Raw genomic sequence first — 19328 nt, forward strand, 5'->3', positions numbered from 1 at the left:
ACAAATTTCTCTTCAAAAACTAAAGGAAGATAATGATGACATTTTGCTATTTTGAATCGAAAACTGCTTTAGACACTTGAAAAAATACTAATTCAAATCAAATACAGAAGTAACCATATAATCGATCGTCCAGAACAATAAAATTATTTTCTTTGACTAAAAACGACACTTGCGACACTTTCAAATCATAAGACGAAAATTTGATTATGCTACTTCTTTGTAAAAGAGAACTGAAAATGGCACACAATACATAAAAAAATTCACAGTTCTTTGCACAATGGAGGTGGAATGATGGAAAGGAAGTGAGTCTCCATAGTGTTATACTGATCACAGATAGCAAAACGCTTGAATAACGCCGAATAGAGTGAACACAGAAACCAAAATCTGAGAGCATAAGAGGTCTTGTCTGACCAGCGCACCTGTAACACAGGGAAAGTGCGATGCAGCGCACCTACTGCACATGGGAGGTGCGATGCATCCAGATTCCCAAGAGGAGAAGGTGCGATGGTCCAGGGACGAGACTTCAACTGGGTTCTGGGTCACAGTTTGCAACTCAGTTTATGGATTTAGGCCGAGCAAGTGATGTTCAATAAATATAAATCACAGGGGTTGATCTAATGAGGTTACTAGAGCCACCACTAGGGCAATTAGAAGGTTTGCAAATTGATTGTTTAGTTTATAAACAAAACCTGGAGATAGACTGAAGCAGCATTGATCTACTTTGCACTTGCATAGAAAATGTAGTTCGAAGGCTAGTTGGCTTGACTTCAGGCTCCATCTGTAAGTTTATAAAACAAACAAATATAGAAAAACAAACAATCTATTCGCTCCCCAGTGGAGTCGCCATTTTGTTATCGGGAAATCTAGTGTCCACTCAGAGTTGCTAGTCCCACTAAGACTGGTAGCTATCTTAGAAACAAACAAACTAAAACTACTTTCACTTTCCTTTATGAGAAGTAGATAAGAGGGGAACAAAGGACACCAACCTCAGTCTTGCGCTTGGTTCCTTGCTTGGTTCCTCTCCCTTCTGACAGATCTTTGTCGCTCTTCCTTTGTCTACACAGCTTCAAAGAGCACCTGTGGAATCAAAGCAGCATAATACTATCGAAGAACAGAGATCTACAATCATAAACAATATAGGACCAGATATATATTGACCACACAAATGCATATATCATCAAACATACAAGAATGTGGAGGAAAACTTGAATAGCTTTATTAATATCAAGAATAGAAAAGAGGATTACAACCAATTGTTCTGACCCAACGTCATCATCCCAGCATGAAAGCCCTTCTTCATCTCATGAAAAGCTTAGATCACCCAAAACTATGATATTCCACCAAGAAACCAACAGCACTTCCTTACAAGACACAAAATTCCAGCCTCCGGATCTCTGGGATGGGGGATCCATATATAGATGATTGCAGGGAGGTGAGTCAGCCTCTGGGATTTTGATTAGTGTCCTCTCTCTGATAGTTCTTGATTCCACTTGGAGATTGATGATCTCCTACTCATCCCTGGGTGAATTCAGAGCGGCAAGTGTCAAAGGAGAAGTTTCTGGAAGATTATATGATCATCCACCTCGCAAATTGTCTCTGTCATTTGTCCACTCTCACCCATCGCACCCTACAGAAGGGATTTTCAGTATCAATCGCACCCTTTTCACTGGGTAGGTGGGATGCATCGCACCCTTAGCACTGAGCAACTTGTATGGTCCGGTTTTGACCAGTTCTGAGCAGTTTCCTGTGGAGAACTTCTGGGAGATGATGTAATCAACTAACCTTGTTCTTTTAGGGTATGGAACAACTATTTTAGGGACTTAGGAGCCCTTGTTTTATGTACATGTATGATTGGGGTTGCAATGCCCAAAAATGTCTATAACAGTTCTCCTACTAACTGTGCTCTACTCAAATTTAGTGACCTGTCATCATCATCCTCCAATTTCATCTGATTCCAAATTAATCTTCATATATATATATATATATATGAAGCCTCTCACCCACCTATCTTTGTCACTAAAACTGAATCCAATATCCCCATCAATCCATCCACAAGCTATCCCAACAACCTATAATGATTTTCCCATCTAATGTGAAGCACTACTGATACATCCAAGGTTCCTCTTTCACAACATAAAAGCACCTTTGTGTCCAAGAACAAAACTATATATCCATCATCCTTTAAAGAATATATTGATAATAACATTATGATAAGCCCTAAAACAAAAAAAATCCCTCCCACATCTAGAAAGCCTACAAACTCTAGCTGGAATCTCACACATCCAATCCCCTTTACTACTTGCATCTTACTACTCCCACAAGTCACATTGCAATCTCGTTCAGTCTCTGAAGCAATTCAAAACACTAACTTTATCCTCTTCATCTGGCGGTATTTTCCACTATCCACTAGCCATAACCCACTACCCTCATGCATAATAGTACCACTTCCTGAAATATAGATGAAAAGAGAAAATTAGTTCTAAAATCTCTTTGAAATGTCATCAATCTTAGTTGATGTTGCTACTACTACCTAAGTCTCTTTCTTCTTCTTGTATGGACATTAGCTTATGTAGTGACTATCCTTCTGACATGCAAATAATTTCACTTTACTCATGTACTTCTCAAAAGTAGAACCCCTACTTCCCTTAAACTTACCTTTTCCCTTTACAGTTATAGAAAAATTCTCCTCATCATATCCATCATGCTGGCTTGCATTTTTGGAACCTCTGCTTGTCTCTTCCTGTATGAAATCATCCGAAATCTTTCCCAACTTGGAATATTTTCCCCTACAACAATCCAATCAATAGAGACATCCCATTTCTAAGAAAAACTACTTGATAATGACATCACCAAATCTGAATTCTGATTAGTTTTCGCCACTACTACCAACTCATCTCTAATTTATGTGATACTGGTGAGGTATGAGGCAACTGTGTTAGTTTCAGACATCTTGGTACTTCTCATTTTTCCCCATAATGCCATATTCCTATTATCATTGGAAATTTTGTGTAGCTTAGTTAAGGCTCCCCACATATCAAAATATTTAGGCTTACCTCTCACATGAGGAATGACATGGTCTATAATGGAACCAAGAAGATTCCACTTATCTTTAACATTCTTCTTATTATATTATGTAAAATGTTTTGTGTTTGTAGAAAAAAATATAGTGTTAGATCCCTATAATACTAGTGTAGCCCCATTATTTTTATCGTTAGTGTAGCCCTGATATTTTTATTGTTGTGCCCCATAAAACCCCACTATTTATTTTTGTGCCCTTACATTATTATTGTTATGTAGGCTCTGATTATATTGTGACCCCTTATACTCATATATATATACAAAGGAGTTCTTGTCATTTGTATCATCCAAGAATTGTTGATTTATGTAATGTAAAGGAGGTTTCTCCCTCGAATAGGATACTTTTTCAATCGTTTATCTATCTTTTTGTGAGTTGGTTGCATAACATTTGGTATCAAAGCTTTGGATTCTAGGGTTTCAGTTCTTCAAACAGGTCATTGTGGGAATTTCTCTACACTGTTTTTTCTATGAATTTTTAGAAGCTAAAATTGTAACCACATGGAGCCGAAATCTTGTTGAACTTTCTTCCCGAATTTAAGATCTTGGCTCGCTATATTGTCTAAGGTATGGTCTGAAGAAGTTATGGTTTTTTCATGCTCCAAAATTCTGTCTCAAACAATTGACCTAGGGAAAATCATCATAACTTTCATTTCTAGAATCATATTTGAATTCTGGAAAAAGTGACTAAAGTTACATGGAATTTAGTTTCTAATGTAGAAATTTTAGCACCAAATGTTGAAATAAGGACACATGGCATCCCATACAACTCTGCTCTACTGAACTAGTCCATAATCAGGTCATCATGGGATATTTGGCATAAATATATAGTGAAGAATCCAATATTGGTATCACTTCTGGCATTGGAAAGAATAGTCATAGAGCTAACATAGGACTAAATTTCAAAATTTGGAGATACTCAAGTACAAAGTTACAACCATTTCAAGATCAAGCTCCTAAAAAACAAGAAAAAGGTGTGTATTTTTTAATTTGCTTTGAAAAAATAGTTTGAAGTGATTCAAAAGGAATATTGAAGCATAGATATCGGTATTTGGTTATAAAATTCCTCCCAACAAAATAATTGTACACCCATTAAGCCCTCATAAATATCTACTAAGACACATGAATAAGAAGAATTGCAACATGATATATCAAAGTTATGGGACCAAGTGCAACAAATTTCACTCTCACAAAGAGAAACTAAAGATGACATGGATGGCTTAAAATGGGACATGTATGGTATAAAAGGAAACATGGGTGTTTTTAAAGTAGACTTGGATGTGATGGATGTCAAGTTGGAAGGGTTGACAAAGTTGTAGCAAGAAAGGCTTCCCGGTGGTGACAATGTAATTCATGAAAATCATGATGAGGAAAAAAGGAATATGAATTATGATTTTAGAGACTCCAATGTGAGGTTTAATATCCACCAAATTCAAAAGATATATATGAGGGAGTTTGATAGCAAGGATCTAGTAACATGGATACTACATATGGAGCAATATTTTGATCTACATGATGTACAACTATGACAAAAGGTACATATTGCGTATTTATATTTAGAACCCAATTAGTTTGTATGGTATAGATGGCTTTGTTCCTGTAAACCACTTGTCACCTGGTCAATTTTTAAAGAAGAAATGATAGCACATTATGAATATACAAAGATCAACAATTTTATCCAATTGATAAATCTCAAACAAAATGGTCCAATGGCGGAGCTCATAGAAGACTTTAAAAAATTGAATATTTGGGTAATCGATATTCCAGAGGGGCATATGATTGATGTATTCATAGGTACATTAAAAGATAACATCCAATAGGAGTTTCACCTTTGGGAGCCTGATTCATTGGAGAATACATTCAAGGTGGCAAGAAAATTTGAAGACAAAATTATGGAAACAACGAAGTCTACCACTGACAACTATAAAGATGGAAGCATTGCTTCTCCTAGTCTTCCACAACCTACAAGGTTGACACCATAATAATTGGAGGAAAAAAGAGCAAAAGATCTTTGTTATAGTTGTGATAAAAAAAACACTAAATTTCATAAGTGTGATGAGAAGAAATTATTCTACATATATTGTGAAGAGTTGGAAGAAAGGGAACAAGAAATGTCAAAAGAGGAGGATATACACCAGGAACCAAGCCTATAGAAACAAGAAATTAATCTGACCATATCTTGTAATGAATTTTCAAGAATTACCACTCTTCAAACTCTCAATATAGAACGATATATCAAGAAGGAAAAGGTAATAGTGTTGATTGATTCAGGTAGTACCCATAATTTTATTCATTGTAAGATAGCCAAGGAATTGAATTTATTCCTATATCCAACACCAGAGTGTCAAGTGATGGTTGAAAATGGAGGAACTATAAATTTCTCTGGAGGTGCCATAATATAAAGCTAACCATGGGGGAATATGTATTGAAAATTCTAATGCTTCCATTGTAATGGGTGGTGGGGGTGTTATACTAGGATTCCAATGGTTACAATCTTTGGGGACGATAACTTTCAATTTTCAAGAACATTTCTTGAAATTTTTTTGGGAAGGAAAGGAAGTTGAATTAAGGGGTATCATATGGAAACAGAGAAATATAATTGTTTCTAATTGCATGAAAAATCATCTGAATAGAGAAACAAAAAAATATAATTGTCTCTAATTGCATTAAAAATCATCTGAATAAATAACAATGGGGCGTAATTGCACAATTATGCTCACTAGAGGTTCAAACATCAAAATCATCTATTTCTCCATATCTCCAAAAAGTCTTGGACAATCATTCCAAGGTGTTTGAGACTCTTAAAGTCCTCCCACCTATTCATCATCATGATCATGCTATTCATTTTATTCTAGGAAGTTTTCCTCTAAACATCAAGCCTTACATATATCCTTATGCCCAAAAGAGTGAAATTGAACGTATGGTTGTAGAAATTCCAGAGGATGGCATAATTCAACCTAGTCAAAGTTATTTCTCTGCTCCAGTAGTATTGGTGCACAAGAAGGATGGATCACGACATATATGTATAGATTATAGGGAGCTCAACAAGATAATTATTCAAGATAATTTTCCCATTCCTATCATTGATGAATTGTTGGATGAATTACAAGGAGAAATTTAATTCACCAACCTGGATCTTCGCTCGGGATATCATCAAATTAGAATTAAGACATTATGAAAATAACATTCAAAACTCATGAGGGTCAATATGAAATTTTGGTCATGCCTTTTGGCCTTACTAATGCACCTTCAACATTTCAAGGTTTGATGAATTCCATTTTCAAATCCTTGCATAGAAAATTTGTGTTAGTATTTCTTGATGATATGCTAATCTACAACAATTCTTGGAAGGATCATGTTCAACATGTTGATAGGGAGCTCAAACTATTGGAGGAGAAAAAATTATATGAAAAACCTCTAAATGTTTCTTTCGAGTACAGGAGGTGGAATATATGGGTCATATTTTATCTAAGGATGGTGTTAAGGTAGACCCTAACCAAATTAAAGACATTAAGGAATGGAAAATCCCCACAGCCATAAAGCACCTTCGAGGTTTTCTTAGGTTGACAGGGTATTATTGCAAGTTTGTTAAGAATTATGGGAGAATAGTGGCACCTATAACATCATTACTGAAGAAAGATGCATTTTCTTGGAGTCCTAAAGAAACGAAGGCATTTTAACATCTTAAAGAGTCAATATGCCAAGCACCAGTCTTAACTGTGCTTGAATTCACATTTTATTTTTTTATTGTGGAAGGTGATGCCTTATTGTGGAATATGATGCCTCTAGAAATGGAATTTCTACTATTTTAATGCAAGAAGGAAGACCCATTGCTTTTGAAACTCATCCAATCAAAGTGAGGTATTTACACAAGCCTATTTATGAGAAGGAAATGTTGGCAATACTACATGCACTAAAGCAATGACAACTATACCTAATGGGAAGACACTTAAAGGTAAAAACATATCATGAGAGTCTTAAATACTTTTTGGAACAAATATTATCTTCAAAAGAGTAGCAGAAATGGGTGACAAAGATTTTGGGTTATGACTTTGTAATCGTCTACAAAAAAGGGAAGCAAAATGTTGTTGCAGATGCACTCTCAATAAAGGATGAGGATGTGGAAGCATTTCTTTGTTCCATTTCTATTATCCAACTTGAGTGGATAACCGAAGAAAAGGATGAATGGAAGAATGATAAAGAGGTGTGGTCACTCATTCAAAAGTTGCAACAAGATCCCAATACATATGATACATTTAGCTATAAGGATGATTCATTATTGTACAAATATCACTTATATATTTCTAAGAATTCGCAACTCAAACAAAAGATTATTTTGGAATTGCACACCTCTCCCTTACGAGGGCACTTAGGATTTTTAAAAACTTACTATAGGGTCAAAAAGGATTTGATTGGGATGGTATTAAATCTGATATTTAGAAGTTTGTTGCAGAATGTTTGGTTTCCCAATAAAATAAGGTTGAGACAATTAATATCACGAGTCTGTTACAACCTTTAGCCATTCCAAGTCAGCGTTGGGGGGAGGTCTCAATGGATTTTATCACAGGTTTACCCAAGTATGAAGGAAAGAGTGACATCAAGGTGGTACTCGATAGAATTACTGAGTATGGACACTTTTGTGCATAATCTCATCCTTTTAAAGTCATTAGAGCTACTACTGCATTTATGGAAACAATTCAAAAGCTTCATGGAAACCCAAAGATTATAGTAAGTGAAAGAGATCCCATTTGCACTAGAAATTTTTGGACAGAATTATTTTCTTATCATCCTCAATCTGATGGGAAAATGGAGATAGTGAACAAATTTTTGGAAGGATATATTTGTACTTTATATCTAATAAACAAACAAAATGGGTCAAGTGGTTACCTCTAGCTGAATGGTGGTATAAGACTTTTTTCCATACTGCAGCAAAAATGACCCCATTTATGGCACTTTATGGATATCATCCACCATCCATCACATCATCTTTGAGAGAAAATTCTAAGTTTCAAGTAGTGGAAGATCACATCGAGCATCAACAACAAGTTCTCCAACTCGTAAAGGATAAGTTCACTATGGTGCAAAATCAAATGAAACAATAGGAAGATCAACATCACAGTGAAAGAAGTTTTGATATAGGTGACTGGGTATTTTTACGACTACAACTATACAAACAAATGTTTCTCAAGAAAGCTAAGAAGGATAAAAAATTATCACCCAAGTACTACAGTCCTTACAAGGTGTTGCAAAATATTGGTAGCATGGCACACAAATTGCAGTTGCATGCATCTTCCTGAGTACACCCAAATTTCCATGTTTCATGCTTAAATAAGGTCATCGATGACAAGGTACTAGTTCAAGCAGTGTTTCCAAAACTTTACAAACAAGGAAAAATCATATTTGAGCTTGAAGTAGTCATAGAGATAAGAACCTGATAAATACGGAATTGATCAATTTCAAAGTATCTCATTAAGCAGAAGAACTTACCCGTTGAAGGTTCCACATGGGGGGATAAGAATTTTATACAGAAGCATCCATAACTACTCAAGAATTGAGGACAACACTTTTTTGAAGGAGAAGGGCATGTTATGTCCCTATAATACTTGTGTAGCCCCCTTATTGTTATTTTTAGTTTAGTCCCCATATTGTTATTTTTGTTCCCCATAGAAGCCCACTATTTTTATTGTTGTTTCCTTACATTATTATTTTCATGTAGGCTTTGATTATATTGTGACCCCTTATACTCATATATTTATATATCTATATATATATATATATATATATATATATATATATATATATATATATATATATATATATATATATATATATATATATATATATATATATATATATATATATATATATATATATAGATATAAAGGAGGTCTTGTCATTTGTATCATCCAAGAATTGTTCATTTATGTAATTTAAAGGAAGTTTCTTCCTCGAAGAGTATACTTTTTAAGTCATTGATCTATCATTTTGTGAGCTGGTTTCATAGCATATAGACTCATCAAGAATGTCCCACAACACTTGTTCTGCCAGAAAAAAACTATCCTCCCTTTCCAAGGAATAAAATTAGTTGCCCCATCTAACTTATCCTCATATCTCAACATAGTATCCATGACCTACCCAACTAACCAATAATACTCTTCCCTTCACCTTCCAAGCAAAACATCGCAATCCCCTACAAACCCATTTATCTATCTTCTTTTTTGTTTCTTGTCTGGCTTCTCCTCATTCATTATGCCTATGAAACAATGCAAGTTTCTAACTGACCCAATTATGGATTTTAAGTTTCGCTAAGTTTATCACAATTTACTGCTCATTTATCTCTGTTCTTGTAAATAAATTTGGAAACTAAACTTAGAACAAAAATATCATTATCTCTTACTAACTATTGAACTTAGAAACAATGAAAAATTACCATGAAAGTAGACACAAATTTTGGGAAAATCCCATAGAAAGATCTCGAAGGGAAAACCAGTAAAGAAGATAGATTTTATTATTTATGTGCCTTAAAAAATATAAACAAAGATTAAAACAAAATTTCAGCATTAAATATAGTAGTTATCTCATAAATTGAACCCATAGAAAACGTTTAAATTTGTGCAAAATTTCTCCTTGAAGTCTGTGCCAATAGATTTTTGCATGTTTGTACAATTATGCTGAGAAAGACAAAAAAAAAATATTGGGTCAAATTTTGTGCTTGATCATGCACTTTTCTTGTATGAAACAATACATATTTTATCATTGTATTTCCTTATAAATCATGCCATCAATTTTTTCATCTTCGTTCTGTTATACAACTAACAATAAATTCTCATACAGTTTTCACTTAAATATGTATGGTTTTTTCCATTCTATGTTGTACTTTTTCATTGGGACGTATGCACCAAATCCAATGTTTTTTGCACCGAGTATTGCTACCCCTTATCTCTTTCTTCAACCTCCTCAATCTCTCTTTATATTTAACTTCATTAAATTCTCATAATGAAGTCTAAAATATGAGCTCCTTCACCCCTATAAATTACCTTATATATCTCATTAAAATAGTTGTAACTAACACTAATATCTCAATGATCCAAATTTACTCTTGCTCCACGAGATCAATGGATGTGAATTAATCTCTCCTTGAGATCACTTAAATCACTTAAGTGACCCAAATTTATAATATAAATTTACTTTCACTTTGTAATCATTAATTATAAAAGGTATGCTTCGTAGACTCATATTAAAAAGTATTGTGGCTTAGAGGGTGTTTCTAAAACACTATCACATCCTAGGCACTGCTAATGTGGAAGATGAGCTACCATTTTCAACAATATTATCTTGATGTAGTGGAAATATTATAGGAGTTATTATTGTTCACTTTCTCTAGTTTTGAGATGTGTTCAATAGATTATTTTTTTAAATATTTGGTCTATTTATTATTCCTTTTGTATGCTACATCGTGAGTAACTCCACGAATAACTTGTTTCATTTACATTAAGATAAAACACACACACACATATATATGGAGAGGGAGATTGTTGGGTTTCATCTCCCGTTGTCTCTTCGTCTTCCAATTCCCTTTATATTTCTATTTACAATATTTACATGGATTTACCTAATCCAAAAGATTGGGTGTCAACATTCCCCCCTTAATCTGAAGGGATGTTGGTGAGTCCAAGCATCATTCTAAATCTTTCAAACTTTTCCCTTCCAAGCTCTTTGGTAAATATGTATTCAATCTACTCATTCGTGGAACAATTTCGTTGGTGGATTGTTTTGGCCTTAACATGATGTCGAATCAATTGATATTTTGTATTGATGTGCTTCGTTGAATCATGGAACTTTGGGTTCTCATCGAACTTTATTACAGAAGTGTTGTCAATCAAAAGAGGATTTGAATGTACTTGTTTCTCCTGTAAATATTCCATAATTTTCTTGAGCCACATAATTTCCTTCATTACTTCAACTATTGTCACATATTCTACCTCAATTGTGGAATTTAATAGAACTGATTGTTTGTGTGACTTCCAAGAGACATCTCTTGATCCAAGAATTATATCATAACCTAAAGTAGATACCCCAGTTTCTTTATCTCCATCGAAATCTGAATCAGAGTATCCAATCAAGCTAAAGTCACCCACCTGTGTATACTTGAGTCCAAAGTCTTGAGTTCCCTTCAAGTAATTTAGAACTCTTTTTGCAGTAGATCAATTACCCTCACAAGGATTTGGCATAAACTTGGAGAGGATTCCAACAAAAAATGAAATGTCTAGTCTAGCAGTAGTCAGGTAGTTGAGACTTCCTACGAGTTGCCTTTACATTGTTGCATCCTCAAATTATTTTCCTTCAGTGGATGTGAGCTTTAAGTTATGTTCCATTGGAGTAGTCAAAGGATTGCACTCAATTGTGCCAAACTTGTTCAAAATATCTCTAATGTACTTCTTCTCAGAGAGGAATATAAACTTTGGATGTTGGGTTACTTCAATAGTAAGATAGTAGTGAACATAGCCCAAATTTGTCATCTCAAAACCTTTCTCAGTTCCTTATTTAAGGATGCAATGTAGCTCTCATTGTTCCCTGTCATCATAAGATCATCTACATACACCACAAGATATACAACTATTTTTCCAACTTTCTTGACAAACGAAGTTGCATCATCAAGATAATAATGTTTGAAATTAAGTTTGAGAAGATGTTCAATCAATTTCTCGTCCTAGAATCACAATGGTTTCTTGAGGCCATACAACGATTTTACAAGCTCACCCCTTTATAAAAAATTCTTCTATTTGGGGCATAAAAACATTCCCTTTCATATCTCTATTCAAGAAATAATTTTTACATCCATTTGGTGGACTTTCCAACCATTTTGAGCTATCAAGGCAAAGAGTGTTTGAATGGTAGCCCATTTTTTTGTGCGAGCAAAAGTCTCCTCGTAGTCGACCCCTTCCTTTTGTGAAAAACCTTTTTCCACAAGCCTTGTTTTACGATTGTCAAGTGATCCATTTTCTTTATACTTGTTCTTGAAGACCCACTTGCAGCCTATTGGTTTGGTTCCCAATGGAGGATCAACCAGCTTCCAGTGTCATTCTTTATCAAAGCACCATATTCTTTCTGAATCACTTCTTTCCATTCATCATTAGAAGCAACTTCTTTGAAGGAAGTTGGTTCAAAATCTGTAGACAAAGTCGGTTCATAATCATAAGAAACATCCATATCAACAGGGGATTCAGAATTATCTAGATCACCTCCTTTCTAATTGGTTGAGATTCTTGTTCCTGTCTTGTTGGAAATACTGAGAGGGGGGGTGAATCAGTATTTATTATTTTTTGTTCTAGTGATTGTCAAAAGCATATATAGATATGTATATGTATACACAGAACACAAAAATCAACAGTTGGAATAAATGCTTTTATTAAGACCCAATACAGTACAATGAAATAAATACAATATAAGTATATCTGACTATGAATGGTTGCCAAGCTCCAACTTGGACTTCAACGAGGCTCCAACCTCCAGAGCACCAACTTTGTTTTGCCAAGACACCAATCTTGGATTTTAGGAGCACCAACTCCCAAGGACTTCAATCCTGTTCAGTTCTGAGGAGCCAACCTCTTGGGCTCCAACCCAACCTTGGTATATACTGGTTCTTCTGCTTCTGCCTCTGCTGCTTCTACTGCCTCTACAGTCTCTGCTGCTTTTGTTGCCTCTACAGTCTCTGCTGCTTCTGTTGCCTCTACAGTCTCTGCTGCTTTTGTTGCCTTTGTGCCCTCCCGTGGTTTAGTTTCCTATGTAGCCTCCACTGGTTCTGTTGCCTCTTCTCTGGTTTTTTTCACCACAACAACAACAACAACACAGTCCTTTGTGTTTGTTGTTTTTATGCATTTCATGCCTCTGTCCATTCGTTTCCTCTTACACGCTGGCTCTTTGACTTCCTCCTCAGTCACTGTCATTTCCTTTGACTCGCTTGATCTTCTATGTTCGCTTGACACTTCGGCTTTCCAATCCATGGCTTCCTCTATCTATCCGGGTGTTTCAATATTCACAGGACACATTCAAGGGAAAGAGAGGCCGCATACACACATTGACATAGCTTAACGAACAACCACATACCAATCGTAATCATTATCGACATGAGTCAGTCTCCTAAGATATCGGGAGCACTATCGAATGCATTTTTTTCCTCAGAGGCGCGTGCAGGCCAAATATCAAATTACACAGGAATATGATAAAAAACACATACAAAAAACTAAAGGGCGGACTTCAGAAAATATTACACTCATATTTATTTCTGTATCGGATCCACGCTTAAATTGCAATCGGAGGTTTCATGAGATCCTTTATATCAGCACCCATGACTCCGCCGATGGCCGATCTGATGGACCGGATGCGATATGGTATTAAACCATAATTTATATGCCCGTCGGGTCCACATGCTTATCGCAATCAGCGATTGTAAGTCGGACAACCCTCTGTGTAGCATAGCGATGGGCGGATGTGATATGGTATTTAACCATGCTTTATATTCCTGTCGGGTCCACAACCTTATCACAATCGGTGATTGCAAAGGGGCCGCTTAACATTATGTGACATCGCTCCAAATTCCCAATGCAATAATCGCTATCGGCAATCGCAACATATCGGCAGTCCCAGTCGCAACATCGGGTCCACTCTTGTGGATGCGATATGATATTAAGTTATATTGATATACCCTTCGGGTCCATGTGTATATCGCAATCGGAGGTTTCGGGAGTGATATCCCTTTGAGACCAGCGACATAGCGGATGCAATATTACATTTAGGCAGTTTATAATGGAGCCGCGGGTCCGTGTTATTATATCGCCTCTCTCTATATATACTCCTCCGCTCTTTGTACGCCTCCGTTATACTTTGTTTATATATATATATATATATATATATATATATATATATATATATATATATATATATTGCTCCGCTTATGAACCTTACTCTGCCCTATGCGATATGCGATAGCTCTACTCCTCTGATAGAGTATTCCTTTGGCACTATTGCTCCGATAGCTGTGGTGTGCATGTTTATATGATTTCTGGCCGTTGATAATGTTATGGACTCCTGATATCTGTTATCTGTGGCATATATGGCTATGTTTGCTGCAATTTCTCCTTCGATGGCTCCTCTTGCTCCGATATGCTCCGTTTGCTCCTCTTCTTTGGCATATATATAGATATGTGGCTCCTCTTATAGCTCCTCTTGCTCCAATGTGGCTCCTCTAGCTTGGTCTGCTCCTCTTGGCTCCATTTTCTCCTCTTGGCTCCGTCTGCTCCTCTGATGGCTCAGTCTCCTCCTCTTGAATATTGCCATATTGACATCAATGACAATATATGTCCAACAATCTCCCCCTTTGTTATTGATGGCAATATTCTTCTGCTCTCTCCCCCTTTGACATCAATGGCAAAGGAATGCATACGAACTCCCCCTGTCAAACTGCTCCCCCTGTCCTGCTGCATCTTTATGAATGAACTTGAGTGATGATAAAGAAATAACCCCCATATTTTGACGCAGATGTTCGAATGCTTCTCGACGAAGAGGTTTTTTGAAAATATCAGCTATCTGCTCATTAGTACTGATATATTCCAGGACAATGTTTTGTTCAGCTACTTGCTCACGGAGGAAATGATACTTGATTGGTATGTGTTTGGTTCTTGAGTGCATCACTGGATTTTTCCTGAGACTGATAGCGCTTGTGTTGTCACAATAGACGATAATCGGTTGATATGTACATATGTCGAGATCTTTTAGAGCTTCCTTCATCCATAGTATCTGAGAACAACAGTCTGCTGCAGCAATATACTCGGCTTCGGCTGTGGATAATGATATGGGTGACTGTTTTTTGGTGAGCCAAGATACTAAACAGTCTCCTAGGAAGAATGCATTTCCACTGGTACTCTTCCGATCATCTATACTTCCAGCCCAATCAGCATCGGTGTATGCAGTTACCGTCAGTGTTGAGTCCTTTGGGTACCAAAGACCAAAATCGGAATTTCCCTTCAAATATCTAAGAATTCTTTTTACAGCTAATAAATGAGATTGTTTGGGAGCAGATTGAAATCTTCCCACCATTCCTACTTCTTGCATTATGTCTGGTCGTGTAGTTGTTAAGTATAGAAGGGCTCCAATCATTGACCTGTAATGAGTTGCATCTACTAGAGGGGAGTCATCATCTTTTCTCAATTTGCAGTTTGTGGTCATACGTGTACTCACGGGTGCACAATACTACATTCCATATTTTTTGAGCATGTCTTTTAGATATTTGGCTTGAGATATACACAATCCTGCTCTGGTTTGAGATACTTGAAGTCGAAGAAAGTGGGACAGCTCTCCTATCATTGACATCTCAAACTCTTTTACCATGCTTTGAGAAAATTCATGGCTCATTTCATCATTATTACTAGCAAAAATTAGATCATCGACATAAACAAGAGAAACTAGTAACTTACCTTGATCAGTCTTTATGTATAGATTGCTTCCAGCCACTCCCTTTTTGAATCCTTTTTGTTGGAGATAGTTATCTAGTTTTGCATACCAAGCTCTAGGAGCTTGTTTCAACCGATACAAAGCCTTTTTCAACTTACAGACTAGGTCCTTTCCTGCTGTCAGATCAAAACCTTCTGGCTGCTCCATGTAGACTTCCTCTTTGAGTTCCCCATTTAGGAATGTTGATTTCACGTCCATTTGATAGATTTTGAATCCTTTTGAGCACGCAAATGCTAAGAACATCCTGATAGCTTCCATACGGGCCACAGGTGCAAATGTCTCTTCAAAGTCAACTCCTTCAATTTGTGTATAGCCTTTGCAGACAAGTCTTGCCTTGTTTCTGATAACCTGTCCTTCCTCATTCATTTTATTTTTGAACACCCATTTGGTTCCTATTATGTTTTTGTCCTTTGGACGAGGTACCAGTTCCCATGTCTTGTTCTTCTCAATTTGGGACATTTCTTCTTCCATTTCTTTTACCCAATGAGGATCCTTACTTGCTTCTGCAAATGTTTCTGGCTCTATCATAGATAGGAGAGCAATGACTTTTCTCTTGGGTGTGATTGATATCCTTCTTCGGGTTTGCACACCTTCATCTTTATCGCCAATGATATGCTCTTCTGGATGATATCTTTCAACATACTTCATCTTTGAAGGGGTATGAGGCGGTTCTCTTTTCTCTTCTTCTTCTTCATCATTTATATTTTCTTCTTTAGGTTCTTCTTCTTCAAAGAGAACGTCATCTTCATGTTCTTCAATTTCCTTTTCTGGAAGATCTTCATCAACCTTTACATCCATGCTTTCCACTATTTTCTTCAGTCCATAATTGTATCACTTGTAAGCCTTGCTCTGTGGAGAGTATCCAAGAAATATCCCTTCATCAACCCGAGAATCAAACTTTCCAGGTGAGCCATCATTTATTTTTATGAATCACTTGCTTCCAAATATCTTGAAGTATTTCACCGAAGCAGGTCTTCCTTTACATAGCTCATAAGGAGTTTTTATCACAATTGGGTCTTAATTGAGTCCAATTCAGTGTATAGACAACTATCCCTACTGCCTCTCTCCAGAATTTAGGCTATAGGTCTGCTGCTAATAGCATGGTTCTTGCCATCTCTTGGACTGTTCGGTTTCGTCTTTCAACTACCGCATTTTGCTGAGGTGTTCTGGCAGCCGAGAATTCCCTTTTAATTCCATGAATATTACAGAACTCACTAAACTCGTTTGATGTGAATTCTCCTCCTCTGTCTGTTCTGAGGCACTTAATTTTTGAATCTTTTTCATTTTCTACAAGGGCTTTTATATTCTTAAAACACTCAAAGGTTTCAGATTTATACTTTATGAAATATATCCACATCATTCTAGTATAATCATCAACAAATAACACAAAGTACCATTCTCCTTGGAGTGCTTGATTTCTAGTTGGCCCACACACATCAGCATGGATGATCTCCAAGGGCTTTGATGTACAATGTTCCTTTGTCTTGTGGCTGGTTCTGGTCTGCTTTCCATGTTGACATGGACCACACACTGCTTGATTTGGTTTGAACAACCTTGGGATGTCTTGTACAGCTTTGATCTTGCTGATATTGATCTGATTTTCGAAGCTGGTATGTCCAGGTCGCTTGTGCCACAACCAACTCTCATCTGTCTGACTTAAGTAGCATTTATTTTCCTGAATCTTGTTCAGAACGTAAATATTTTCTAGTGTTCTCACCCCTTTTGCCACAAGTTTCCCTGAGGCAGAGTTCCTTATTTCATAGTCTTTGGTGGTGAAAACAACCTTATGTCCTTGATCACATATTTGGCTGACACTCAGAAGGTTGTGTTTGAGTCCGTCAACCAGCAGAGCATCTTGAGCTTTTTCTTTTCCATTTATCAGAGTAACTGTTCCTTTTCCTGCAATTCTGCCAGATCCGCTTCCAAAAGACACATTCCCTTACTTTTTGCTCAGTGAGACAAACTTCCCTCTATCCCCTGTCATGTGTCTGGAGCACCGACTGTCTAAAAACCACTGGTTTCCATTATTTTGAGCACATAGAGCCAGGCCGCATTTGTTCATGCTGGAGTTCTTGCTACTCATCTTTCTTCCTTTGAGTGGGCAGTCTTGTTCATAGTGTCCATTATTGTAGCAAAAAGAGCAAATCAGATCAAATTTGGTCAAGGGATCAAATGAATTGAAGGTTTTGATTTGTCCCTACTTTTTGGGGGCATATGAGTTGATTACTCGGTCCTTTTGCATTGTCTTTTCACTTCTGCGAGCCATACAGTGTCTAGCTTGGTGACCGAAGTTTTTACAGTGAAAGCAGTGTCCAAGAAAGATGGTTTTGAAGCAACCACGGTTTGAGTCGATTTCCTTCCTGGGAATTACTCCTCCCTCGTTCTTTGAATTTTGGATGGGCCCTTGGTGGAGTACAGGTTTGAATTTGCTGTAGTGTCCATGATTCGACTCCACATTCTTCTTTGGAGTAATTCTTTCTTTATTCTTGGAATCTGGGATGCACTTTTGATAACATACTTTTTCATCTTTTGGATTGCAGGAAAGTGCATCGGCATAGCTTTTCACACTATTCTTAGTGCTTGAGGATTCTCCCTTGAAACCTATCCCAGACTTATCATGTTGAGGTTTTTGATTTTTCAGAATAGTCTCAAGTATTTGAGAGCTTTTACAACCCTTTTTAATTTGCTCCAACTCCTTTTTCAGAGATACTACTTCGGCCTCGCGTTCTTCACAAGTCTCTTCTTTTTCTTTAATCTTTGCTTCCAAAAGATCTTCTCTCCTTCTTATTTCCTCGTTTTCCACTTTGAGAGAAATGATTTTGTTCCGTAGTTTCTCGTTTTCTTCAATGGCGCTTATTAATAGTTCATCTACATTCCCTTCTAGGCCCGAGTCATCATCATCTGTGAGTGCCATGAATAATGCTTCTTGGCTTTCATCATGATCACTTTCCTCATTTGATTTCCTTTTGATGACCATAAACTCATCCTCATCAGACTCATCTTGCTTGGAGAAGAAATTTTTCTTATTGAACCCTTTCTTTTTATGTGCCATTCTTTTAGAATTTCCTTCATCATCACTGTCATGTTTATGAGGACATTTTGCTGCATAATGACCTATTTTACCACATTTAAAACAGATAAGAGGATACGTGCCTTTAAGCTTAGATCCTCTCTTCAACTTTCGTACATATTGAGCCAATTCGGATTCCACATCTGACTCATCACTACAGTCATTCCTTTCTTTCCATTCCTTTGACTTTGATGCCTTGAATGTTGCATCTTTGGAGCTAGGACCACCTTTCCTCATTTCATAGGCAGTGAGAATTCCATGGAGTTCATCCATTTTAACGGTGTCAAGATCCTTTGATTCTTCTATAGCACTTATTTTGGAGTCAAATCTGTCTGGAAGAGACCTTAATACCTTTTGAACAATGGTACTTTCTTCAACTTTTTCGTCCAATCCTTTCAGGGAATTTACCACTTCAGCTACTCGGAGGAGGTATGCTGCAATGTCTTCTTCATCTTCCATCTTCAAACTTTCAAATTGTCTTCTGTGAGTTTGAAGCTTTGCCTTTTTGACTTTTGAGTCTCCATCGTACAAGCCAACTAGCTTCTCCCACATTTCTTTGGCAGAGTTATAGTGCATGATTTTTGTAAACTCGGAATCAGTGATTCCACTACTGATAGAGTTCATGGCCTTTGCATTTGCAATGTAGGCTTTCCTCTCATCTTGGTCTATTGGA

General features: G+C 36.6%; 1 protein-coding gene across 1 annotated transcript in view; it reads right to left on the bottom strand.

The window, feature by feature from the left end:
* Positions 1 to 2356: 2356 nt before the first annotated feature.
* LOC149164491 (uncharacterized) overlaps positions 2357 to 19328 on the bottom strand; it is a 37054-nt gene continuing 20082 nt past the window's right edge. The window contains exons 4-5 of the mRNA XM_089429495.1: positions 2656 to 2786; positions 2357 to 2448 (exon numbers count right to left, since the gene is read on the bottom strand). Coding sequence (XP_089285621.1) covers positions 2357 to 2448; positions 2656 to 2786 — 223 coding nt within the window. The remainder of the gene's footprint in view (positions 2449 to 2655; positions 2787 to 19328) is intronic.

This window comes from Pinus tabuliformis, chromosome 5_1 (assembly GCF_031772625.1).
Source record: "Pinus tabuliformis cultivar Carrire ecotype Pingquan chromosome 5_1, CPIR1, whole genome shotgun sequence".
Taxonomy (NCBI): Eukaryota; Viridiplantae; Streptophyta; class Pinopsida; order Pinales; family Pinaceae; genus Pinus; species Pinus tabuliformis.